This window comes from Ictalurus furcatus, chromosome 19 (assembly GCF_023375685.1).
Source record: "Ictalurus furcatus strain D&B chromosome 19, Billie_1.0, whole genome shotgun sequence".
Taxonomy (NCBI): Eukaryota; Metazoa; Chordata; class Actinopteri; order Siluriformes; family Ictaluridae; genus Ictalurus; species Ictalurus furcatus.
In genome coordinates, this window is record NC_071273.1 from 3,275,038 (window position 1) to 3,302,764 (window position 27,727).

Here is a 27,727-nt window from a genome sequence, read left to right on the forward strand (position 1 = left end):
GCGAACCTCCGCGACGTGATCCAGCAGCAGCAGCAGCAGCACCTGCAGAGAGGAACGAGGAAGAAACGCTTCTTCAAGACACTTGATTATAATCGATGTCCAAGCTCGCTTTCTGTGGTCTAATCAACTATCCTGAACACACGTGTGCGCGTGCAGATGAAGAAGGCGCTTCGTGTGGGTGACACGGTGCGTAAGGTCTGGAGGATAAGGTTAAATAAGGGACTGTAACTACAGACTGTCCGCGGAATGACCACACTCCCTTCTAGTGAATCGTGCGGAACAAGAGTCACGTGTGTGTGTGTGTCTCTGAAAGTGTGTTTATCTCTCAGTTGGGAAGTGTGTGCGCGCGCAACGTGACACGCTGTCTAAGGTTCGACTGGAGATTTCTGTTGTGTGTGGGAGGTTTATTGTTTGATCAGGAAAGTAAAAGGAACAGGCTTGGTGTGAGTGCAGACTGCTCTGTGCACAGGGAGGAGAGCGGAGTGTGTGTTTGGAGGCGCTAAACACAACCTCTCTCTCTCTCTCTCTCTCTCTCTCTGCGAGGAGGGACGCAAACTCGGAGTAGCTTCCCGGCTGAAACACGCGCTCTCTACTCAGCAGAACCGGACTGGACTTGTGTTTTGGAGATCAGCACCGGTAAGAACACGCATTCCCAGCTTTCTTTTCAGTTCCCTGCGTGTTGCTTGCGCCGTCATGGGCTTGGAAACGGTGTGAAAACGCGGCTTGAAGCTCGCAGAACGTGGTTGTTTTTGCAGAAAATGGCGTCACCGTTTCTCTTGTGTCTGCCTGAGCGTGGCAGCGGGAACGGGGTCCGTTTCGACGAACTAAACTAATCTTTTCTGTCGGTTTTTATCCGGCTGCGCATACCTAATTAGATTGGGCTAAATGCTGCTATCAGACCCGGGCTGCTTGTGAATGTCTTTACTGGACCGGGTAGTGGAGAGGAAGACGCGCAAAGCCGGAAGGGTCACCGGTCCTGTGCGCCAAGCTGCTGCTTGGAAAAGGCGAGCGCCGAGGTGCAAGGCGCAGCGGTGTTTCATGCCTCCGCGCGCGTTGTCGGCTCAGGTGCGATTAAACCGGAGATCTCCAGCCGCTCCGGTGTCGTCCCTCGGTGCTGTTTACTGGGTAACAGGATCTCTGTCTGCACCGCACAGCGCTCTTTTATCGCGGCTCAGCCCGCTTTTACGCCACACTCTCGGCCATGCTGTAGTGTGTAAACAGGCCCTGTGAAATGCAGTTTTTTGCACTTAGCTGTTGCTTTTCATCAACTGCATCTGGTCTTCTGTGATCCAAATCAGAGTGTGTGGGGGCGAGGATACCGCCGTGTAAGAGGTTTTTGGACAGAATAATGAGGAGGGGCTGATGCAAATCGTGCCACTCCATAAATGCTGTGCTGTTCTGTTCTGCAGTTTGGAGTGTGAGTGAAGTTAGCGCCCCAGCGAGCAGTGTGTGGAAGGGCTGAGGGTGAGAGGGGGGTCGGGCGGCTGCGCAACCACGGCGCCGCTGTGCGCGGAACCACAGCTCGGTACTTTTACCCTTCAGAGGAACTTCAGCAGAGGAACTGCAGCAGCGCTACATCGATTTAAAAATAAATCAACAAGTAATTCAGCCTTGTGGACGAGCTGTTGGTGTGTTTGGCCACTGGACCCGCCTCAACAAGTCAGCTAGTTGTGTGTGTGTGTGTGTGTGCGCGCGCATGTGTGCGTCCTCGGAGGACGTGACGAGGAAACGGGAGAAAGCAATGCGCACCGCGTCGCTGATGATTACACCCCGACCCCGTGCATTCACACACAGGACTGTCATCTCAGCAGGGAAGGAAAACACACGTGTAAGTTTTTGGTGTAAGTTGTGCGACTCGGATTGATGGAGTGTGGTGTTGACTAGATGAAGTCTGTCGCGCAGTTGAGTCACTGATACGCGGTTTATTAACGACCAACCCCCGGGGGAAACCGGGAAAGTGTAGTTGTTACACTGTTTCCTCTGTGTGTGTGTGTGTGTGTGTGTGTGTGTGTGTGTGTTGGGGGGGGGGGGGGCAAGTGTGTAACAAACTAGCTAATCAGATAATCAACCTACAGCGCGCGCTGTTGAAACTCACTATCACTTTCACAAAGTTAAAATCCTGCTACAGTGTGTGTGTGTGTGTGTGCGCGCGCCTTTTCTTTTCTAAATGAGTGAAAGCACCACTGTTACTCGGACTTGTTAAGCCCTGTGCTGCAGCTGTTTGATTGTTATTGCTGAAGTCTTCACGAACAGCTCCTCCAGAACTTTACAGGCTCCCTAACGCGCCTGCGCGTCCGGTGCGCGCCCACGTGACCGACCGATGACGTCACGGCTGCGAGGAAAGAGTGTTTATTAAATAGTTATGATGATGTACCTGTACACTGCGACCTGAGAACGTGTTTACTCGTGCTGACCTCTCTGCTTTCTGCTGTATTTCTGCGAAGCACAAGTGTGAGAACATACAATAACTTTTCAATAGCAGTTTATTTCTTTCTTTATGTATTTATTTGCTGAGGAGTGATTTGAAGGCCCAGTAAGAAGTGAGTTTTGGTTATAATGCAGATGTGTTTGTGCATGTAGCTCTTACAACAAACTCTTTTTAAAAATCTCGCATGTTTTGGTTACTTTTCTCCATTGCCACTACCAGAGTTTCCGCTAAGAAATTTTGGTGCAGTCCGCCGTGTCTGGCAATGATGAGGTTTACTGGACAAACTGGAAAAGAATCCAGTCATCTCATTTTGTTGTTGATTTTGCACTGTAATGTTTTGGACTATGGTAAATGGTCTGCACTTGTCTAGTGATTTTTTTTTAACCTTAGTGGTTCTACAAAGTGCTTTCACTGGGTCTCATTCACCCGTTCACACACACACCAATGGAAGCAGAGCTGCCATGCAAGGCGCTAACTTGCCATCGGGAGCAACTTGGGGTTCAGTGTCATGCCCAAGGACACTTTGGCATGTGGAGTCATGTGGGCCGGGAATCGAAACTCCGACCCTACAATTAGTGGACAACCTGCTCTACCACCTGAGTTACAGCCGCTCCACTATGCATAGTATATGCGGTTGTGGCTGCGGGGGTGTGGTCTAACATCAGAGTTTGTGTGTGCTTTCAGTGCCTCCCGTAATGAGAGAGCAAGAGCCGACCATCACAGGGACGCTGTGTGTGTTGTTGAATGGGTCTGCTGAAAAGTAGCAGTGGGAAAAAATCTATTCACTAAACTACCCTGATTTCCCCCCAGATTCAGTGTAATTCATAGGGGCACGGTGGCTTAGGGGTTGGTGTGTTTGCCTCACACCTCCAGGGTTGAGGGTTCGATTTCCGCTGCGGCCCTGTGTGTGTGAAGTTCGCATGTTCTCCCTGTGCTTCGGGGTTTCCTCTGGGTACTCTGGTTTCCTCCCCCAATCCAAACTGTAGTGTGTAATTGTGCCGTGTGATGGATTGGCACCCCGTCCAGGATGTCCCCTGCTCCCTGGGATAGGCTCCAGGTTCCCCACGACCCAGTAAGGATTAGGGATGTCATGAGAACAGATACTTCGGTATCAAGTCAGTACCAACATTCTTAAAACGTGATGGTACTTGTTTTTCTGCAGTAGCGTAGGTACCTTTTATTAATGAAGGTACCGTGTTGCAATTCTTCCGGAACTGAAGGGGGCAGCAAATACACGCAAGTGTTTTAATCGGTCCACAAGTGGTGAAGATGAAAAACGCCAACAAGCACACGGGAAACACTACAGAACTTTAGCTCCGCCCCGACTCGTTGAGAGGAAGAGAGAGGAAAGCTAGCGTTGCTTGCCGATTGTATCGTTCATTTCAAACAAAGCGAGGAAACTCCTGGAATTTGGTGAAGCACCTGAAAGACGGTCCTATATTATGTTTGTTTGAGGCAGCCGCATTGTAGCCGTGAAACCAGCTGACGTTACGCTCCATGTAATGTTTGCGATAGCCAGTTATTTGTTAACGACGCTAACGCATTGCAATGTTATAAACGACCTCCTAATGGTCCACCATGCATCGCCATTCAGCCCGTGTCCTGTCAGCCTAATGTCACTAATAATTATTCACATGTTCATGCTTTTAATAAATCTTTCTGTCCTGCCACCATATCAGTCAATTTAAACTAATGCTTGTATTCAGAGAATAAGGTGTGCGTGTGTGTGCGTGTGTACGTGCATGCCTGCGTTTAGGAGTGCACCTTAGCACTTGTTAGTAGCACATAGCACTGTTTTATTAGTCATTGTCAGACAGTGTTTGATAACTAAAATATCCCTCTCTCTCGCTCTCTCTCTCTCTCTCTCTCTCTCTCTCTCTCTCTCTCTCTCTCTCTCTCTCTCTCTGCCAGTATCAGCCAGAGGAGGATGTCCTCCAGGAGTTTTTAATTTAATTTTTAAATTTTTTTTAAGCACACCTTGGTATCGATTTTGGTATCGAGTATCGTGTACTTTTGGTGGTATCGGTACCGACTACTAGATTTTTTGGTATCGTGACATCCCGAGTAAGGATAAGTGGTACAGATAATGGATGGATATAATTCATATTCAGTTGCTTTATTTTAGTCTTTGTGTATAGATGAGGTGGATAGAAGTCACCGCGTTTATTCCAGAAGAGGGTGATTGTATTTGTTATCTATGAGTATTGCGTGATGTCATATCCCTTTCAAGTGGACTCAAGAGGTTCTGGGAGTCTCCTGCAGATCCATAATGGCTCCCTGATGCCCGCAGATTATATACAATATAGCGGAAATCTTTTTATTTCTTCTTATTTTTTTGAGCATGAGTGAGAGACTAGTAGTAGTAGACAGGCTCTGCAGACATAGAAAGAGCGAGTGACAGAGAGTGACTCCTGATGGGTCTCTTTCTGCTAACTAGACCTATCAATTTTTCTGTGGGTGAAAAATGGTTCATTGTGGGTGAAAAATGGTTCATCCATCAGTTCAGTGTACCTCTGTAGTTCAGCAACACTGTAGTGTCCAAAAAAAAGAAAATACAAAACGCATTACAATACAAACACATTGCTTTGGGAGATAAGAGTATGGTCCCAGCCCAACTGAAAAGCAAAGGTAAAAAAGGAGGGAAACGTGAAAAAACTCAATTGCGCAGACCGAGACCTTATTTAGGAGTGCAGTTGCGAACGTACTTTGTCTAATGTCTACTTTGTGTTTAATATTTTTTAGTTTTGTTTAATTAAATGTTTTATTTTATCTGACATTTTGCATTTTTAACAGTCAAAAATCTGTGTTTAGCAGCTAACGGAAACTCTGGCCACTACCATATTTGTAGCTTCCCTGCGGGTTCTGTGTAATCCTGCGCCGTCCTTTTATTGGTGGGATTTTGGTTTTTTAATCTGAGATTTTGATAAAAAAAAGTCACACTGCCAGAACTTTCTTGTCAGCTGTTTGCAGTTGCAATGGTCAATTGCAGTTGCAATGGTCAGTCTCTGGTGAATCATTATGCGTTCCAAGACCAGTGAAAAAATGTTGGTCATTGGGAACAGTGGTGGTCTGTGATTGGTCGTTGGAACAATGGTGGTCTGTGATTGGTCGTTGGAACAATGGTGGTCTGTGATTGGCCGTTGGGAACAATGGTGGTCTGTGATTGGCCGTTGGGAACAATGGTGGTCTGTGATTGGCCGTTGGGAACAGTGGTGGTCTGTGATTGGCCGTTGGGAACAGTGGTGGTCTGTGATTGGGCGTTGGGAACAATGGTGGTCTGTGATACTCGTGGTTGTGAACACAAAGAAACCCATTCAAAAACGGACTGTTTTTAACGTGCTGGGGGAAAAAACATCCCGGTTGAGAACTCTGACGGTGTCGTATAATGAAGCCTATACTGTATACTGATAAAGACCAGTTAACACTTATTACTGGCTGAGTGTGTAATCCAATCAGATCATAATCTAGACGAGTGTGGGTTTAACAGAGTTAATACACAACGCATAGGAAATGCTAGTATGACACATCGAGTGTGAATATGGTGTTTACATTAAAATCATTTTGCAGCTGTTATGTAGTTGCACATTTGTAGTGTTGGACAGAATGGAAATCTTCTTGCCTTGAAATGATATGAGAAATCTTCAGGGTTACTATAGAGTCACCTTTAAACTGTTATCACGTGTCAAACTCAAAGCCTGCAGAAATACTGAAAGTGGAAAAAAGATACTATTGAAACGGCTCGTAGTACTCAATATTTTCACAACCGACCTGCAGCGTACTGACCCTTCTGCAGCGTAGTACTGACCCTTCTGCAGCGTACTGACCCTTCTGCAGCATAGTACTGACCCTTGTGCAGCATAGTACTGACCCTCTGCAGCGTAGTACTGTCCTTCTGCAGCATACTGTCCTTTCTGCAGCGTACTGACTTTCTGCAGCGTACTGGTGCTTCTGCAGCATACTGACTTTCCTGCAGCGTAGTACTGTCCTTCTGCAGCGTAGTACTGACCCTTCTGCAGCGTACTGACCTTCCTGCAGCGTAGTACTGTCCTTCTGCAGCATAGTACTGACCCTTCTGCAGCATAGTACTGACCCTTCTGCAGCGTACTGACCCTTCTGCAGCGTACCGTCCTTCATGCAGCGTAGGACTGTCCTTCTGCAGCGTAGTACTGACCCTTCTGCAGCGTACTGACCCTTCTGCAGCGTACCGTCCTTCATGCAGCATAGTACTGTCCTTCTGCAGCGTAGTACTGACCCTTCTGCAGCGTACTGACCTTCCTGCAGCGTAGTACTGTCCTTCTGCAGCATAGTACTGGCCCTTCTGCAGCATAGTACTGACCCTTCTGCAGCGTACTGACCTTCCTGCAGCGTAGTACTGTCCTTCTGCAGCATAGTACTGGCCCTTCTGCATCATAGTACTGACCCTTCTGCAGCGTACTGACCCTTCTGCAGCGTACCGTCCTTCATGCAGCGTAGGACTGTCCTTCCTGCAGCGTACTGGCCCTTCTGCAGCATAGTACTGACCCTTCTGCAGCGTACTGACCCTTCTGCAGCATAGTACTGATCCTTCTGCAGCATACTGGCCCTTCTGCAGCGTAGTACTGACCCTTCTGCAGCATAGTACTGACCCTTCTGCAGCATAGTACTGACCCTTCTGCAGCGTACTGACCCTTCTGCAGCGTAGTACTGGCCCTTCTGCAGCGTAGTACTGGCCCTTCTGCAGCATAGTACTGACCCTCCTGCAGCGTACTGGCCCTTCTGCAGCATACTGACCCTTCTGCAGCGTAGTACTGGCCCTTCTGCAGCATAGTACTGACCCTCCTGCAGCGTACTGGCCCTTCTGCAGCGTACTGACCCTTCTGCAGCGTAGTACTGGCCCTTCTGCAGCGTAGTACTGGCCCTTCTGCAGCATAGTACTGACCCTTCTGCAGCGTACTGACCCTTCTGCAGCGTACTGACCCTTCTGCAGCGTACTGTCCTTCATGCAGCGTAGGACTGTCCTTCATGCAGCGTAGGACTGTCCTTCCTGCAGCGTACTGACCCTTCTGCAGCGTACTGTCCTTCCTGCAGCGTACTGACCCTTCTGCAGCGTACTGTCCTTCATGCAGCGTAGGACTGTCCTTCCTGCAGCGTACTGTCCTTCCTGCAGCGTACTGACCCTTCTGCAGCGTACTGTCCTTCCTGCAGCGTACTGACCCTTCTGCAGCGTACTGACCCTTCTGCAGCGTACTGACCCTTCTGCAGCGTACTGTCCTTCATGCAGCGTAGGACTGTCCTTCCTGCAGCGTACTGTCCTTCCTGCAGCGTACTGACCCTTCTGCAGCGTAGCACTGACCCTTCTGCAGCGTAGCACTGGCCCTCCTGCAGCGTAGCACTGGCCCTCCTGCAGCGTAGCACTGGCCCTCCTGCAGCGTAGTACTGACCCTCCTGCAGCGTAGCACTGACCCTCCTGCAGCGCAGTACTGGCCCTCCTGCAGCGTAGTACTGACCCTCCTGCAGCGTAGTACTGACCCTTCTGCAGCGTACTGACCCTTCTGCAGCGTACTGACCCTCCTGCAGCATAGTACTGACCCTCTGCAGCATGCTGAAAGCTTCTCCGTAGTGCACGCACCACTGTACGTCGGCTCACAGGGGCCCACAGTGCTGAAATGCTGTTTAAAATGAGAGATGGCATGATGCCACTTCTTTGATTCCGATACAGATACTGAAACCTTGAGTATCAGCTGATACCGATTCACGGCTGATCTTGCTTTCTTTAAAAACTACAGAGCTCTAAAAAGTTATTTATTTATTTATTTATTTATTTTTTAACTGAGGCACTTCATAGTTAAACTCTTCCACCCAAAAATCAATTACATTTGAAATATAAAGTATAAATATAAGAAAAATCAACCCTAATAGAAGGAAAAACTGTTTTGTGCTGGTATTGGTGCTCTCACTGCTGCATTTGATGCAAGTCAGACTGACATTTAAAAAGGATTCAGAATGTGGTGGTCTTTAGTGTGATTCAGTGACTTCCTCCAAATCCTCAGCTGTATCACTCAGTGTAGAGATCAACAAATATGCTGAAAAAGAAAATGATGGAGCGTGAACATGCGAGACATGGACATGTATGAACTTAACATGCAAGATACAACTATGTGGCACTTAAATCTCTTCCTTATAGTTCTATATTTCCGGCAGTTGGAAAACACATAAGGTGTATTCATTTTTGTTCATTTCATTATTCAGCGTGGTAAGGTAGGGCTGTAGGGCGGTGCTGTAGGGTAGGGCTGTAGGGTGGCACTGTAGGGCGGTAAGGTAGGGCGTGGCTTTAGGGTAGGGCTGTATGGTGCCGCTGTAGGGCAGGTCTGTAGGGCGGGGCTGTACGGCGCTGCTGTAGGGCGGGGCTGTACAGCGCCGCTGTAGGGCGGGGCTGTACGGCGCTGCTGTAGGGCGGGGCTGTACAGCGCCGCTGTAGGGCGGGGCTGCAGGGCGGCAATACAGTGGTGTTCCATTTAAAAACACGGTTTGAAGATCCATCCATACATTTTCTGTACCGTTCATCCTACACAGGGTCTCATGGAGCCTGGAGCTTATCCCGCGGGACCTGTTTGAAGGGACTGTATTTCATTTCTACACAAATACTTTTATGTATATTTATTTTTTATTAATAAAATATTAATATTAATAACAATGAAGGGAGGGGGGGGGGTTTATCCGCACCATTTTATTTACATTTTACAATTCTAAAGATGAAGTCCAAATTTTTTTTTTGATCATCGAATTTTTATTGGAAATTTGCATTTTACATCTTATAACACCCCACCCAACAGCCCCAACAAAACAATCACAGACAAAACCAAAAGAAAGGGGGAAACAAAAAAAATAACAAACAACCAGAGAAACAAACACCCCCCCCCAAAAAAAACCCCAAAAATAAATAAATGAATGAATGAAAGAATAAATAAATAAATAAATTTTAAAAAAGGGGGAAAGATGATTAGTATTTACCGTCTGCCTTTCCTCAATCCACCTCCAGGGTGTGTTCATCACTGAAGTAGGTAATAAATTGTTGCCATTTTCCCAAGAATGAGTCACCCCTGCCTCTGATGTTCTTTTTAAAAAGAAGATTAAGTCTTTAAGCCAGACTGATATAGAGGGGGGTTGTGGAGAGGTCCAAGACAGCAAGAAGTCCAAATTTTTACCACCACATCAGCTGCTTCCAGCCAAAAAAAGGAAACTGAATTGTGTTAAATGTTGGCGTGCAGTAGGGCTGGGTGATATTACAATACGACATTGGTATCGCAACAAATTGTGTTACAGTAAAGCACACTGATGTTATGGATATTGTGATATATATACACACTGTATATAATGTTTTTTTAACAGTAGGAGTCTGATAGGAAGCAGCTGATTTGATGCTAATGTTACTGTTTAATATTTTTTCGCATTTCCAACCTGTTAAATGTTAGTATCTTTTATTAAAATTAGGATTAAAAATGTTATTTATTTACCAATGTCTTGGTGTTAAAACATTTAACATTAAAGTAGTAAAATGTTAAAATGTCCCTCTTTTTTAGTATGATGTGATTTATTTTTGTAGATGTTAAGGGAGCAGCAGTAAGTTAATTTTTATTCGTTACTGGAAGATATGTAGAACATGATAAAAATAATAATAATAATAATAAAAAACAATGGATTAAGCCGTGGCCTTTAGCAGAAGTGTACAATGTCACTCAGAGAACTTGTTTGTAAAACTGACTTCTGGTCTGGAATGAATTTTAAATACACCCTAGAGGCCAGTATAGATCCTAGGGGGCGGTGCATTGTGAACCTGGGTGGATGACAAAGCGTTAAAAAGAAAATTCAAATGTTGAAACACCTGATCTTTGGTGGGGGGGAAGGACTACTCTTTTTTTCTCAATTTCTCAGTTTAAAACAATGCAATGAGTGTTTTTGCTGTTTAACAAACCTAAATAGTCATGTCATATGTATTGTAGAAACGTTTCCAAATATGGTGATATGAAACGTTTGTCTGATCAGCCAGCCCTAGTGAGCACTGGGTGCCATCTTATGTGAGATGTAGGCTATATAATTAGCTTCACATTATCAGCTAATCAGGTTTACTTGTTAAAATTCAGTATTGTCTGTGTAGTTTGTCATTATATTTAGTGAAGCTATAACTTTAAATGTAACGGTTCTGTAGACAAGGTGGTGTGGGTGCATTAGTATAGAATAATGCATTTGTGCTGAGAGAGAGAGAGAGAGAGAGAGATTAGTGCTGCCTCTGAAGCTTATTTTATGTTCAGTCTTGCTAGGAATTTGTTATTAGCATATGTATTATTACACTACTGTTATGTAGCAGGGCTAGATGATGTGTTTAGTAGTTTTTGATCTCTTGCCCAGCTAATCAAGTTAGAACTGGTGTTTGCCTCCATCTAGTGTTCATTTTTTGCCAGGAATCTTGTATTAAGTCTGAAGAATTCATTTATGTGGAGTACCCATGGTGTTCAGACCTGGCCCTTTATACACTCTTCTTCACGGGAAAAAAACCCCCTGAGGACCAGATTGTTTTTTTTTGTAGTCAGGTACTACATGTCCAGAATTTATCCACAAATACGGCTATTTAAAGCCCACATAAAACTCTATTTTCAGTATTCAGTCTGAGTGAGTGGTGTGAAGGAGGGTGTTCGTGAACAGGCACGCCTCCCAGCTGAGCTCATTACACTCAGACTGTGAATTGTTTGCTAATTTGAATAACACTGTCCCAGTCAGGGGTGTGAATGGTGTAGGGATCTGATGTGACGCTCTGTTTTTCTGTGCGTGTGTGTGTGTGTACATTTGCATTCACTACTGATACAGAAATTTACCCAGCTGATGATATTTTTCGCTTTCAAGGACAAAGGGGAGTTTCCTGTGCAGTGAATTAGACACAAGCAGCATAGAGAAAATGTCCGAGTTGAACTCAGTAATCATTACTTTGCTGTGAGTCACTTATCACTGACTGGCTTGTCCAGGTACGTTTCTAGTGTTGTGAACAGAAACAGTAATGTAGCCAACAAAGCCACACTTTAGCTGTTTAACCACCATAACCATCAGGAATGTTTTCATTGGCGTGTTCTAGTATCATTTTCCTCTCAGCGAAGTCGCGTTAGCATTTAGCCTTGCACTGTGTCAATTTTGTTTTCTGCTCTTTTCAGAGGTTCAGCTCAGCAAAGGAAGAACATGGAGGATCTCACAGCTGAGATCCCAAGCAACGAAAAGTCATGCCAGACAGATGATCTGGAGGAAAAATCCACAGTGCTCAGGCCAGAGCATCTCAACCTAATGCCAGGTAAGGAAGGCCTGTTTTTCTCCGCTCTTGGTCAGTAGATCTACAGTGCACTCGAGCAGTTACTGTAGAGCTGTGATTAATGTACTTGTAGAGAACTGAGAATTCAGTTTACAGTGTCAGTGTGCTCTCTTGGAGTACATCTTCACCAGTGACCAGTCTGAATGTGCAGCATGAATTCCAAACTACGTTAAATGCGTTTAATTTCCCAGCTATTCTGTTACCCCATTATCACTGACACAGAGGCAGGGACCCAAGAACTGAAGAACTGACTTGCTTTCTTTCCACCACTCAGCATAAAATAATCATACCAGAGACTGATTGATTAGCATTCTGTGAGGTTGATACCGTTGTCACTTGTCATTAAGCATGACTGGCTGATACTAATTCAGATCAGAGACAGGGCCAGGTACCACAGCCCTTATATACTCAAACAAATGCTATATTTATCTTAACTCAGAAGTGGGAAGTCGGAGCTCGGAGTGACATCATTTTTGACCTCCGTGCTGCAACGTGGGGGAAAAACGTGCACGGTCATCTTTTGTTAGCAACAAGCTAGCCTGCTAACTGTGATGAGTGATGTATATATTTTCCCTCAAAGTGGTGAACGGTATCATCAGTGTTATAGCGTTCACGGGTGAAAATGTGTGTCTGTAGATTGATCTAAAGCTAGTACTTTGTGTATACATTTAAAGGTAAGAAGTGCTGTTGTGTTTTACTGTTCATGTTTTAACGTGACTTGTTGAACTCTGAGGCACTGGGAGTAGAGATGATCACCCCGAGTTCCTCAGTAGGAGTTCCGAATTGAGATGTTTTATTTGTTTTTTTCTGGCAGGAGGTCAGAATTTATGAGTTATGAACATATGAGCGATTAACATTATTCTTCAGGAGGCATGAACTGTTTAGTAGAGCTCGGGAAGGACAACATCTGAAAAGTATTCCCAACTGGAATTCTCATGGAGCAGGTGATTAATAATCAGCAGAATCGCACATCGTCAAGCTCGGCTGGTTATGTAGCGTAATAAATGTTTTCACTTTGGTCAGGATTACTTTAGCTTTCAGACCGCTACTGTGAAATTGCGGTAGCTCATTGTTGGTGTTATGTTCTCCATCTACACTAGTTCTGCTAGCTTGTGATGCTTGCTGTAATTTCTTTTGCGTTGTTTCCCCACGAGGCTCTCTGGTTTTTATATCCTTCGAAAATGGCAGTGGCTTGGTTTGAGAGAGTGAAAAACTGCCAGCATGATGACACGGTTCACTTCAGCATGTTTTTTTTTGTTTTGTTCCATTTCCCCCTCAGTGCATATCATGAGATTAGACTCGCATGTTGTACATCATTGATTGACTCACCGTATTGGACAGATAAAAGACCAAAAATCAGCAGAATCCGATTTACCGCCAATTGATCCTCCCATCCTAAATCAAAACCGTAAATGGTCACTTTTTTCTGTTTTGTCTATTAACGGCAGCGAAGTAAAGAACTTTAGTTGATTAACTTGTAGTGGCAATGAAATGACTCCGCCCCCACAGGTGGTAGGGGTCAGTAACCCTGACCACATTGGTGGGGGTAACAGAGCATGATCTAATGAAATTCTCCTCACATTTGGACAGAAAAACTGAAGCTGTGCTACTCAGCATGATGGAGCAGGAAGATTTGCAGTTCATTACTGCCCCTAGATCCTTACATTTTACATTTATAGCATTTGGCTGATGCCCTTATCCGGAATGTCAGCCAAAAACATATCCTCATGCCAGGACAAGAATAACTACCACTACCCTCACTGCAAAAAATCATATCAAGTACCAAAAAACAGCTCTAATACTGGTAAATTCACCTCAGCTTTCCCTGTTAGATTGTTTTTAATTGTGATTATTTTTTTTTAGAAAGAAGCAAAATAATCTGTCAACAGAATAAGACAATGTAAAGCTTGCAGTGAGTAAATTTGTCTAGAAATAGGTTTAGTGGTCTTATAGTTGTTATATAAAGAGCCCTTTTAACCGTTGTACTGTGGCCATTTAACTGTAGAACGTATAATGCATGTAGGTCATTGCAATTTGGAGCGATCAGGTGATGGGAATCCTGCAGACGCTCCACAAAAGAACACGATCACATGACTAGCTTGCGCTCTCTATAAATTTTAACTCTATTACTCATATTGGGGCTTCTGCTTTTCAGACAGTGCAATTGGATTATATTCATAATTAAGAGTGCTGATATTGCGCATTTTTGCATCACAGTACATCATGTCACAGTGTGTTCTCACACCCTTACAACTTTTCCTTTATACAACATGTCTTCACTTGCTAAGCAAACGCACTGTTCGAGCGGAGTTAATGTGGGACTTGGCTCCAGCACTGTCACCGTGTCAGTGGAAAAACTCTACACAAGTTCACGTTGGCTCAAGTGGGTCAGAGGGGACTTCAGTACATTCCTTTATTGTCTGTGGCACAGAAGGAGACAGCAGAGTTCATGACCCTTACACACAAAAGGTCACACCCCTCCATCCTCCACACAAATACACATACACCTTTCGGCTGTGGAATGCCAAAATATACCAAAGTCAGGACCTGGTAAACTAAAGTTATACTTCAGATACATTACACTGACGTGTACACAAGAGGAGCAAGAATGTTTAATAAATGAAGGAGAATCAATAATCTGTTGTTTAAATGTAGTGATGAAATCTCTCTACTTCCAATCCATGCGGATCTCTCTCTTCTGTAGTCGCTTAAAGAAAGTGACACATGGACACATTTTTCAGCATGCTTTTTATTTTGGCTTTGGGCAGTATTAAAAAAAATGTAACTTCATGTTATAGCCTCTGTGGGTTAGGATTACCCATAAACCCATTCAGTTTTCACTCAGAAGTGTTTTCTTCTCATAATTATAAAGTAGCCTTCATGCAGTGAGTGTAGTTCTGTCTCTCAGGGTGTTGAGCAGGTGATGACCGTGAGAGCTATAAGGTGTGGATCAGTGGAAATTTAAATGTTGTAGATATTTGTTTTGTAGTCAGAAACAGTTTTTGTGTTTTTATGGAAAACACACCCTGGTGCACGATATTTATTTATTTATTTATTTATTTATTTATAAGTTGCCAGAAACACAAGGGAAGGGACATCGAAAGACCAAAATTTCTAAAATTCAGCATAAAACTCAACACGTGAAAACTTTCCAACCAAGTACAACAAACTCATAACTTGCACAAAATATACTTACACAATATATACAGTCTATTCCGAAAGTATTGGGACGGCAAGGCCAATTCTATTGTTTGTGTTATACACTGAAGACGTTTGGGTTTGAGATTAAAAGATGAATATGAGACGATAGATCAGAATTTCAGCTTTCACTTCCTGATATTTACATCTAGATGTGTTAAACAACTTAGAAACATGGCACCTTTGGTTGCAGACCAATTTTTAGGTAAGCAAAAGTATTGGAACAGAGTCTTAATATAAATAACACTTAATATCCCTTGCTTGCAAGAACTGCATCAAGCCTGCAACTTATTGACATCACCAAATTGATGAATTCTTCTTTTGTGATGCTTTCAGTTCAACAACTTGTTTAAACAAACCCGTTTGTTTTGGGGGGGTTTCTCCCTTCAGTCTCCTCTTCAGGAGGTGAAATACTGCTCAACTGGATAAAGGTCTGGTGATTGACTTGGCCAGTCTAAAACCTTCCACTTTCCCCCTGATAAAGTCCTTTGTTGAGTTGGCAGTGTGTTTTGCTGCATGATGAAGTTCCTCCTGGTTCATTTGTATGTGTTTCTCTGTAAATTGGCAGAAAAAAATGTTCCTGTAAACTTGTGAATTCTTGAGAAATGGGTGTGTTCAACCAAAAGGTTCCATGTTCCAAGTTGTTAAACAATTCTGATCTATTGTCTCATATTCATCATTTGATCTCATAACCCAAATGTCTCAAGTGTGTAGCAAAAACAAAAGAATTGGCCTTGCCGTTCCAATACTTTCCAATGGGACTGTACATGACATGTTTGCATTTAAATAAAGTTTGTACCTCATAAATTCTGACCTCAGACTAGGACAAACCAAAGAAAACTCAACGCAGAACATGGGACAGTCTCCTCTACCCCGAGTTCAGCAAGTAACATCAAATCTACTGCTGCTCAGCATGAACAGTAAACAAAGTAGCACCTCTTAGGTTTTGAATGGGTTATACTGTAAATACAAGTATTTACTTTGGATCAATCAACAGACTCTCTTATAAAGTCTATAAAGCTTACTATACAGTTTGTTGAAAGTGGCTAGCTTGTTGCTAACAAAAGACAAACATGAAGGCGTCCATAGTTTTACCCTCACTCTGTAGCTCGAACCCATAGAGGTAGAAAATGACACAGTTCTGAGCTCCGAGTTCCTACTTCTGACTTACCTTGTCAAATGCAGCATTACCGGTGTGGACCTTCCTTTGACATAATTATCGTTGCAGCTAATTAATCCCATGCCACACCTAAATCTAAAGGTGCATTCACACATACGGTAACTCGCAGCGTCAAAGTGACCGGAGACCATTCATTTTCAATGAGATCTGGTGAGTTCCGGCAGCAAGAGCGACAGCGACCATTGGCGACTAGATGTGGGCGTGTCCAGTGACGCATAGGGCTGAGACAGTGGCAGTTATTTACGACCGGAGCTGTGTCGTGGATGGAGGAAGTGAGATTAGTGGTTAGCACGTTCGCCTCACACCTCCAGAGTCCAGGGTTCGATTCCTGCCGGGGCCGTGTGTGTGCGGAGTTTGCATGTTCTCCCCGTGCTGTGGGGGTTTCCTCCAGGTACTCCGGTTTCCTCCCCCAGTCCAAAGACATGCATGGTAGGCTGATTGGCGTGTCTAAAGTGTCCGTAGTGTATGAATGTGTATGTGATTGTGCCCTGCGATGGATTGGCACCCCGTCCAGGGTGTACCCCGCCTTGTGCCCGATGCTCCCTGGGATAGACTCCAGGTTCCCCGTGACTCTGAAGAAGGAGTAAGCGGTAGAAGATGGATGGGTGGATGGATATTTTAGCACTTCCGTCATTGAAACAACTCAATACAGCCTTGTTGTGTCGTGTTGTTGCAATGAGAAACAGCCTGAGGGTGCTGTGGGATACGGTATTGTGATTGCAGAAGGAGAATTAGTGGATAATAAAGAGATGGAGTGAAACACAGTCGCACGAATACTTTTATTTCTTTTACAAGTATAGTATACCATAAGCCTATAAACTTTGAAAGAAATACCAGTAGGATGGTAACTTAAATAATATGTTAACAATCTAAATATTAAATAAAATAAAAAAACGCGGCGGCCTAATACCCCTTATTATTATTATTATTATTATTATTATTATTATTATTATTATTATTATTATACTTGTGTATAAAACTTTGTACTCTGTACTTGTCATAGTGCCCACTCAAGCAGAAACATTAACATGGTATGTGATATGACACCACAGCCCTAGTAACATGACAAAGTTCAGAAAAGTTTAACTTTATGCAAATTTGGAGCGACTCAGTGCAACGACTACCAATGGGAGTGAAGACATTAGAGCGCACGTGATCCGTAGCCACCCGTGCTCACTTGCAGAAGCAGCGCCATTGCAGCAATAGAAAATTAGCTTAGGATCTTAGTGAGTTTAAAGCAAAATAAATAATAAATAAATAATAAAAGAAGTAATAATGAAACATTCACTCTTTGTTACAATTGAGCAAAATCCCAGTGTAGCTCTTATCTTGGGTGAAGTGTCCGGCTTGTCGCTGCTTCGACGCCCGGGAACGAGCAGCACCAAACCAGGAAACATGGAGGCCACGGCCAAAGAGCTGCGGTCCGGCTCCCGGTCACCATCGAGCATATAGTGAATGACACCCTGATGGTGATACTCAGTTATAACAGCTACACTGGGATTTTGTTCGATTGCAACAAAAAGTGAGCTAAGCTAAGCTAATTGGCACTTGCGCAATAGCATCTCGTAGGATATGATGCATATATACACTGGTGAATTTTATATAAGATCGCTCTCTCTCCAGAATGTTTAATTTTACTGGCAAGAAAACTGTTTTGTTGTCAAAAGTGGAATGTTAGTTGCCCCACCCATGTCACTATGGCAACCAGTTGTAGGAACGCCTACTGGCGACTTGCAGCGAGAAAATCGCTTTGTGTGAATGGACCTTAACCCGAGTAACCAAAAATAAAACATTATGCTTCTTTTAATTTTTGAAAAATGAATACTGCAGTTTATGTTTAAAAAAAAAAAAAAAGTGTTCCTCATAAGGACCAGCCAAATGGCAGATATTTCTAAGTTTTTAACCCCCCCCCCCAACCCCACACACACACACACAAACACAGCCCTGTTTGTCTTCTCTCTGATTTTACGCCATCAGGATTGTGTCTGTTCTTCTTTCCACTATTATTAATCTGCTCTCTAATCTAAATTGGACCCTCACTGGGACACCTAACTGTGTTTGTTAATAACAATTCTTCTGCCTGATCCTGGGCACTGAGCTGAGCCAACACTGATCTTTTCTCATGGACATTCATGCATAATCCACATCCAGCTAAACCCATAGTGGAGCTTTATGTGGGCGAATAACAACATGCTGTGGCTGACATGGAGGATTTGCAAAACCTTATTCAGTATTCTGCTACATTTCTTTACAGGATGCCAATGACTTAGATGAGACTGTTTAAAAGATTGTTGCTTGAGTGTGTATAATGTAACTGGTTCCTTTGGATCAGGCCTGCTATTGGCTGCCCAGACTTGCATTATTGGTGCTTTTCTACCGAACATCATGGCAAGGAATTAAATCAGAATTCAGTACTATCAGTGTCCTGTATTGGTTTCCTCTTCAACACGAAGAAGAGTGACATTAGAAAAGCACTATAATAGACTGAACCATATGAAATGTGGAATTCAAATCCAGTTTTCTTTCATAGTGTGACCTATTTCTAAGTGAAGCAGCATATTTGGCCGACCGGCCCAAATGAAGTTTGATGAAGATTGCTGGTGAAAATTGGGCATTCCAGAAACAAACATGGCGTAGCTTCTTTCTGCATAACGAGATCACCTCTGTCATTAGAGCATCGCTGTATCTCTGTTCTTTGAGTGCGCAGGATGCATTTTTGTTCCCCTGAAACTTGACACCTCGGGATAATGCGTGAGCACACGTTTTATTTTTAAATAATGTCTGTCCTGCTGGCTGATGCATGTTTGCTCTGCTTGTTGTTATATAGGTCAGCTTTTGTAAACGGTCTCTGTTAGTGATGTACAAAATACTGATTTAGATCCGTTGTTGAGCTTTTTTTGAAGGCTGCTTCTTTCGGCTCTGGAATTTCACACTGCAGCTAATCGGAGAGTCTTGTTTAGAAGAGTGAAAACCACGGTTGTTTAATAATGCTGGTGACTTTAATGCCGAGACTAAAATTCACACTCTCCCACTGCAAGCATATTTGCCTTTTCACTCTGAAGGTTTTTCAGGGAGAAGGGGTTGTGACATGACCTGATCGGTTCTTATATTTGTATAATTGGTCTTTATAAGTGTACACTGTCAGTAAAAATCAAAAGCACCGCACTTTAGTGGAAGACTATTGACAGAATTATTTTTTTCTTTTGAAATGATTAGTATAAATCAATCAGGCACAGACTGATGAAGGACATGAGCTAACAAAGTTATTTTTAAAAACCTGCCCTGATCTGCCCTTATTTGAATGGTGGTCAGAGTAGTGAAGGGTTAAAGAGCAAATCTAGCAGCCGTTCTTCCTGTGGTGATGCCTCCATGTTTAAACACCGTGTGTGTCACTGACCACTGACTGACTGGCAACGTATTACTGGTGGTGGGTCACCCACAGAACAACACTGTTATTTATTTGTCAGGAGAAGTTATATAGAGGTGTGTGTTTTGGTCATTTACAAAGCCCAGATACATGACTCCATTAATACCGCGCCACTGATCACAACTTTATAAAGCCAGCTGTGTTTGTGTCTTCAGTAAAATTGAATCACAGAAGCCTCATCTGTTCTACAGCACGGGCTGAGTTGGCTCTCTCCTGTCTTTGTTTTCACCATGTATGCATTTACTTATGAGCTGATTCAGCACTGAAAAGAAGTTAAGTGTTAAAAACTCCGATAACCACCACCACTTGAACAAATGCTCATGTTAAACCAGAAATGTGGAAAGCATCCTCAGCTTGTTTTTGGCGTTTTTGTTTAATGCTGATTAAACAAAAAAAAAAATCAACAAATATAGCCATAATCTCTATTACTGAGCATCTCAAGCTGGATATCATTCATTCACTGGAGCCCAAAGCTTCATTTCTAAACATATCAAATGATAAATTATTCATTTTTTACTCAACACCAGGTTCTGCATGCCATGTTCACAAAAAGTAAATAAAGCAATAAACCTATGAAAGTGAAACAAACATGAGCAAAAACATCCTTAAGCAGTTCAGAAACCATGTTCAAATGAAGTTATGTATTAAAACATGTAGATGCCATTGTAGTTGATCCCTAGTACAGTAGAAACAGGATTTTAAAATCCCCCACTGTTTTCTCCAGTTTTTCATTTATAACCTACAGGTGAACCAGACCCCGCCCCCTGGTCTCCAAAACTATACAATTACGATCACTAGTGGCGGGTACAAGGGCGTGTACATGTCAGATAGCTGAGCACAAAGATGTGCAGTGAATAAATCCTGCTCCCTAGCTGAGCCGATATCATGGCGTGGCATTCATGTCTAAAGCCTACACCCAGCATTTTTGTAAATTCAGTGACCAATCAGGTGTGTGTCAGGCTGCAGTGTGCCATATACTCCCTAATTAGGCTCCAGACTCTGGCCATTTCAGGTGCTGATGAATAATATTTAACGCTTCTTGCATGTGAGGCTTTTTTTGTGCCATTTCCTCTTCATTTCAGCACCATGAGCTTTACCTTTTATGAGTTTTATGGGCGACACCAAATGCAAATTGGCGGTACGGTGTTTGTGCCTGGTAATTTATGCGTGACTGGTATTCATCAACATATACACACGAAGTAAGAATTTACACTCAACATTATTAAAGGATTGATAAATGAGCACCATTGGTATTAAATTAGCTGGAGTTGCTCTTTAAACTGGCTATAAGGTGCTTGTGGTAGTACAGTTGATTGATGTGTCCTCCCCATGGTGCAGGAGGTGGTCAGATGGGCTGCCAAGTCTGATTGCAGCTGGGCTATTGAAGAATTCTGACCTTTCTCTCGCTTGTTCTGATCATTTTATACTGTTTACCTGATAGAACAGCAAGACAAGCTTGTGAATTCCTTCTGGAGAATGGTAGCGTTTAGAAGTGGGCTCTAGTGCACTGGACCGACATGCATCAGTTGATAGGATGTGAGTTGTAACAAAAATGTCAGTGTTCCATCCAAGGCATTGTTGGCCCTCAAAAACCTTACAATTTCTTTACAAATAAGGCTTTTGTCTATATTTTGACCACCTCTTTTCAACCACCTAGCTGCTGGCAGCCTCCCAAGAATTACTCTCATACAGTCATAAAACACTTCTAGTGTAAAAAAAGCAAACAAACTCCTAGGTCATGCTGGCCTCAAGCAGGACTACCAGGTTGTAAATCCTACAGCTGCTCCTGCATCAATCTTTCTGCAGAATCTCCTGCTTTATCCTCCATCTGCTGTCTGTCCACCTTTGCTGCACTCGATCAAAATCACACAAAATCAAAAGCCTTATTGACTTTTAGGTGATTTCCAAATCATCAAGGAACATGTTAGAGTAGTTTAGAGAAATGACGGTTAATCGTATTCTCAGTATTGATATTTTTCTGATTATAACTCCTTACGGAAAATAAGGGACTCGACCCCTTCAGTCGTTGACGAGCAAGCTACTTGAGTAGTGTAGTAAATAACACCATGCTGTCTCTGACCATGAACTCCAATCTACAGCAGTGCACACATTCTTGATCATACTAAATCATATGTACATATAATTGTCTCAGACTTGGTGTGATTTTGATTAATATTACCCATGTGTGTGTTTGTGTGGGAAATGGATAGCTTCAGATTTGATAGGTAGATTATCAGGATGGCTGGTTAACACTGTGATGGTTTAAAGTGATTGAATGCTGTGTTCTCTGTGTACACACATCTATCCACAGCAGGAACAGTAGAGAGTAATAGTACACAGGTGCAAACATCTACTGGTTAGCCTTAGAATTTATTTATTTATTTATTTATTTTTGCCTCTTGCTGTGGCGATATGGGAGACACGAGCTTTTCTGATTTAAAAAAAAAAAAAAATTTCAGCTAAAGCAGCACTCAGACCAGACGTGAATAAAATTTTCCTGCTGGAAGAGTGGATTCACAAAAGGGGAAAGGACACGGCACATGAAAAATGCATTTGTTTCTGGTAACACTTACCTTTACTTTGAGTCAGTTTTACTTAGGTGAACTTTGACCTGTGAATTTTCTGACAATCCTCAAAGAGCCAATAGAAAACAAGACAGCAGGACGGTGGTCTGTTCGTTTAGCAAAATAAAAATGTGGGAGCCTTGGTCACACAGGATTTTTTACTTTCTACATTCTTACTGTTGCTTGGTCTGCAAAAAACTAATCGGCTAATGAGTGTGATAGGTGATGCATGTTTATCTAAAAACAGTGAACTGTTTAGTCAGTGGTATAGATTTAACAAGCGAATATGACTGTATGTTGATGGATTTGAACAAAAATACATACAAATATATATATATATATATATATATATATATATATATATATATATATATATATAGCATAACTCATTTAGAGGGAAAATCACCCTGAGTGGGAATTCCAAGTTGAATGGACTCTTTGGTTTTTCCGTTATGGAGTTACATCCTTTAGTCGAATGCAGCACTATTCTATAGCAGGGACAAAAAGGTTCCCAGAGCTATGGCTCATGAATTAATATCAGCCCTAATTTATACAGTGGAAATTTTCCTGAAGTTCTTGCAAAAAAGCCCTGCAGTGGAAATGTGCCTCACAGGATCACCACCTTGTCCAAGATTAATAGTAATGTGAAACTATTGTGTCTGATCATCAATATTAATGATCAGTGTAGCTAGTGCCACACATTTTGTATCAGGCTGCTCCTAGTTTATTTAACTTTCTTTATTGAAAGGTTTTTACTGTTTCTCTCTCTCTCTCTCTCTCTCTCTCTCTCTATTTCAGCATACTCTATAGAGCCAGGAGACCCTCCATTGTTGCAGAGACAGCTGCAGACATCCAGGTCTGGCATTCAGCAGATCATTGAATGTTTTCGCACAGGTACTGTACTTATTATTTCAAATGTGTTTACGTTCATGGCCTTCCAAGAGTTGTGGAAGAAGCAGGGGATAAAGCAAAGTGGATTATGGTTCCGCAGTATTGATCTGCCCATTTGTGCCCTTTTATAGGTACTACACAATTGAAACACATATTACTCAAAGAGGTGGACACAATATTTGAGTGCAAGCTCTGTCGGAGCCTTTTCCGTGGACTTCCTAACCTAATCACACACAAGAAGTTCTACTGCTTTCCGAGGAAGCCAGAATCAGAAGGTCTGTCCTAAAGTCCACACATTTGTATTATATTTTTTGACAGCTTTTTTTATTGAAAAGTAGGTAATTATTTCTGGATTCTGTCACCTGCAGCTCTGTTGAGGATTGTATGAATGGTTCAAATGATGTGATATAATTTATAGTGGAAAGCTATGATATAGAAAGAGTTATTAAGCTGTCTCCTCTCATTTTTGTAGCGCTCTCAGGAAACTGCAGGCAGAGTATAGGCATTAAAGAGCTCCTGGAGGTTACTTATCCCCGGCCCAAACAGGCGGAGCATGTGGTGCGACTGGAGCCCATACCAGGCAACCAGAACGCTGTGTTTCAACATCTGACTACACAGAGTAAAGCAGACATTCACTCTCTCTCCCAAAGCTCCAACCACAGTCTGGGAGACTGGAAACACAGCCAACCAGAGGGCGAAGGGGAAGACCTGGGGGAACATAATACAGGTGAAGAAAGCGAGAACGAGGAAGCGAATGAAGGAGATGGTGAAGCACACACAGACAAAGATGCTCAAGGAGATGAAGATGAGGAGGTACCAGAGGATGCAGGTGAGGAGGAGGAGGTGATTGATGGTGGCATGGATGATGTGAATATCACATGCTGCCTGTGCAGCAAAAACTTCAGTTCATGGCGCAGCGTACGCCGCCACTGCCGTGAAGTGCACAAGCAAAGACTAGAGGAGCTGCACAACTCTACGGAGACTCACACAGTGCCCACCAGCCTGCTGTCTGTGGTGAAGGAGCGCCAAGAACACTCACCAGGGCCCAGTGGAAAATGCTGCCCAGTCTGTTTCAAAACCTTTGCCACCAAAGCGAACGTCCGGCGCCACTTTGATGAGGTGCACCGTGGCCTCCGGCGTGACCTGATTACACTTGATATCTCCACGAAGTCAAGTGATCTGGAAGTCGTGCCTGCTGGGCCCTGTGGCCCTTGCTCTCCTAACCCTAAGATGGTTTCTCCCCTACCCCAGTACAACCTGGCCACCGGCAAGTGCCTCCTGTGCAAGAGGAGCTACAGCACACAGGCACGGCTCAAGAGGCACATGCGTTTTGTTCACAAGATCCTCGCTGGCAAAAGTGCTGTGTCCAGCTCTTCAACTGGCAAAAAAAATCAATCTGAGGAGGGCACTGACACCACGCACGCCCTCAAGAGGCCCCGGGAGGAGGACAAAGGTGAGAAATCTCCAGTGACACGTAAGCCCAAGCTCACTGTGGGCTTTGACTTTAAACAACTCTTCTGCAAGCTGTGTAAGCGGCAGTTCAGCTCACGCCAGAATCTTGCCAAACACATCGAGCTGCACACAGATAACGGCGGTGACATTTTTATTAAGTTCTACCGCTGCCCCCTGTGCCGCTATGAGTCCCGCCGCAAGCGTGATGTGCTGCGTCATGTTGCTGTCGTGCACAAGAAAAACTCTGCCTACCTGGCCAAGATCCTGCCGGGCCTGGAGAGTCGTGCTATAAGGAAGCCTGCTGAAACCGTGCTTGGCACTTCAGTAAAACGTGGCCATCCAAAAATCCCAGATGGCCATCACAAAGGAGACACCACATCATCACACAGCCTGCAGAAGGTCAGCCCTCCGTCTTCCGTGCCCCCTGTAATCCGAAAACAGGATGTTCCACCCCCATCACCACCAGTCACACGCAGGCAAAGTCTTTCTCTTCATACTTCGTCTGTCACGTGCAACCAGACCTCAAACGGAATGTCCAATGGTGAAGAGGCACAGGACAGCACAGAAGTGCGTGTCGCCAAAAACGTCTCGCTACACACATGCGACGTGTGTGGCCATGCCTTTAACAAGAAGGTCTACCTGGAGTCGCATAAGAGGAGCCACCACAACGCAGCCAAGACTGATGGCAGAACAGTGGGCATGAGCACACGCTCAAAGTCCCTTCTTTGGTGAGTGGCAAGGTTCTGCTGTACAGAGGGATGTTGTGATTATACTCTTAGCTGAGGCAGCCTCTCGCATGCTAATTGATCAAGGTATAAAGATCCAAATGGGAGTCTTGTTAAGCGTGGACCAAACTGAAGCTCTGACAGGAACCTAACAGGTGTGTAAATGTGTTCCCAGGGCCAGTCCATCTCTGCTATGCCTCTTGTAGTCAAACTTTAATAAGGGAACTGAGCCAGGCCTTCTACCCAGCAGAAAAAACGATTCTCTCTGTAAAGCCCCAGAAACGAGGGCGTGCCATTTTATATCCTAAAGCTTTAAATGTCTTGTGGTGTTTGACACTGTCGGACCAAGCAGGAGGCAATAGAGGGGTTTTCTTTCAAAAGCAATTAAGTTAGCTCATCCGTGTCCTTGCACACAGCACTTGGTCTAAGTCAGACGTATTCAAACCTTTTCCCCTTCACAGTTTTTTTTTAGCAAACCCCTAACACCCCCACCCCCCATCTAGTCAAGACCGATGTAATGTTTGTACACGTTACTAATGTGAAATGAGGGTAGGGGGTGGGGCTTCTAGGATGGTATAATATTGGAGAGTTCAAGTGTCAATCATTCCAGATTAACATGTCAACTGGCTCATCGGCCATTTTTTGGGGGGTAAAAAACACCACCACAGACATTTGATTATCCGTTGGGTGCTGCAGCTACGAAACAGATGGAGTCACTGTGTTTAACCAGACTTATTGACCATGCTCTGTTGTCCCACATCTGATTTATCTTTCTTTTTTCAGATCTCTTTTGGGGAAACACTGGATTTCTAGCAGCAAGGCAGTAATAAAGAGCTGCTAAATGTCAAACATGAGGAAGAATTGGACCATAGAATAATGCTGCAGTTGTAAATACCTGACTATACTGGTTCATAGCTTTGGTACTTTGATGGACTTATGTAGGTAATAAGTTTGTTTGTTCCCTTTGGCTATCCATCTGTCTAGCCTGCCTAGACTTCTCAGCGAATGTTGTAATTGAACTGTATTAGAGGTGTTAACCACTATTCCAGAGGGGGAAAAAACGTATCTATTCTCCTATTAGACCTGCCTGCAGATATTGATAACTGCAGTGTCTCAATCTCAGCCAAGAAGTGGACAAAAACTACTGTTCCAGGATCCAGTTGTGGTGGATCAGCCCCAGGCCACGTGGGGAAGCTCTGGAGTTAAATGCTGTAGCGGTGGTGCTAATGAGACGTGGACAGTACCTATAACTCATTGGTATTCAATGCAAATATATATTTCCTTTTTATTACTGGAGGGGGGAAAAGACCCACAACCACTGGAATGTTTCATATATTTGTTTGTTTTTGGCCCTTAGACAGCCGTTTTTTTTGTTTGTTTTTTTTTAAATCAAAGGTTCCGAAAGATAAGTCAACAGAAATTCTTTATTAAGACACAAGGATTATATGTGAAATGATTACAGTACATGTCCCACACATTCTTTAATGCTGAAAATTCTACAAGATGCCTGTTGTCCACAGCAACATTATTATTTCCTGCCGAATTGAAATGAGGGATTCGTGATGTTTCAACTGACCTCTTTTGGTTTAATATATTGTTAGTGATGACAATGTTATAGAGCTATACTTTTCTAACATGGGCTAAATGAATATCCAATTACAAACTATTTTTTTCCGTCAATAAAAAAAAATTGGGATATCTAGTCTCAGTGTCTTATTTGCAGCCATATGACAATAGTGTAAAAGGAAAATATAGTGCAACTGTCTTATTTTTGACTTTCAGTATAAAGTAAATTTAAAAGAAAGGCACTCCACGTGTTATGTAATAAATCTTTGTAAGTTGTGAATATTGAAGATTCTGTTTTATACAGAGTAGGGGAGAGAATAAATGCCATGTGGTAGTGTAGTCATTTGGTAGATGCCCTTATCCAGAGTGACTTACATTTATACAACTTTGGTGACTGGGAAGGTCTCTGAAGAACACTGAACTCATTGTCATGTTGATGAAACCAGCTTGAGACGACTTTTGCTTTGTGACATGGTGCATTATCACGCTGGAAGTAGCCATTAGAAGATGGTACATTGTGGCCATGAAGGGATGCACATGATCAGCAACAATGCTCAAATAGGCTGTGGCACTCAAGCCATGATTGATTGGTATTAACAAGCCCAAAGCATGCCAAGAAACATTCCCCACACCATTACACCACCTCCACCAGCCTGGACTGGTGACACAAGGCAGGTTGGGTCCATGGATTCATGCTGTTGGCGCCAAGTTCTCACTCCACCATCTGTGTGCCTCAGCAAAAATCCAGATTCAATAGACCAGGCTACGTTTCTCCAGTCTTCACCTGTCCAGGTTTGGTGAACCTGTGCTCACTGCAGCCTCAGCTTCCTGTTCCTGGCTGACAGAAGAGAAACCTGATGTGGTCTTCAGCTGTTGTAGCCCATCTGCCTCAAGGTTCGACGTGTATTCTGAGATGCTTTTCTGCTCACCATAGTTGTACAGAGTGGTTATCCGAGTTACTTTAG

At 43.5% G+C, this 27,727-nt stretch overlaps 1 protein-coding gene across 5 annotated transcripts; it reads left to right on the plus strand.

Annotated features, from left to right (window-relative positions):
- znf800b (zinc finger protein 800b) lies at positions 1-26,892 on the plus strand. Of its 5 annotated transcripts, XM_053650553.1 has the most exons (6): positions 205-636; positions 11,608-11,741; positions 22,927-23,022; positions 23,151-23,294; positions 23,492-25,199; positions 25,980-26,892. In XM_053650553.1, coding segments are annotated over exons 2-6 (2,058 nt in total). In that variant the 5' UTR covers positions 205-636; positions 11,608-11,632; the 3' UTR covers positions 25,981-26,892. The 5 variants fall into 5 exon arrangements, with proteins under 5 accessions (XP_053506527.1, XP_053506528.1, XP_053506524.1 ...); XM_053650552.1 differs by lacking the exons at positions 205-636; positions 25,980-26,892 and adding an exon at positions 1-186 and having other exon boundaries at positions 23,492-25,601; XM_053650549.1 differs by lacking the exon at positions 25,980-26,892 and having other exon boundaries at positions 23,492-25,601.
- Positions 26,893-27,727: the final 835 nt, after the last annotated feature.

Excerpts from the sequence above, each read along its gene's own strand:
- znf800b (XM_053650552.1), top strand. The coding sequence starts at position 11,633 with ATGGAGGATCTCACAGCTGAGATCCCAAGCAACGAAAAGTCATGCCAG. Across the intron at positions 11,742-22,926 it reads GCATCTCAACCTAATGCCAG|CATACTCTATAGAGCCAGGA; the intron begins GTAAGGAAGGCC and ends TCTCTATTTCAG. Across the intron at positions 23,023-23,150 it reads CATTGAATGTTTTCGCACAG|GTACTACACAATTGAAACAC; the intron begins GTACTGTACTTA and ends GCCCTTTTATAG.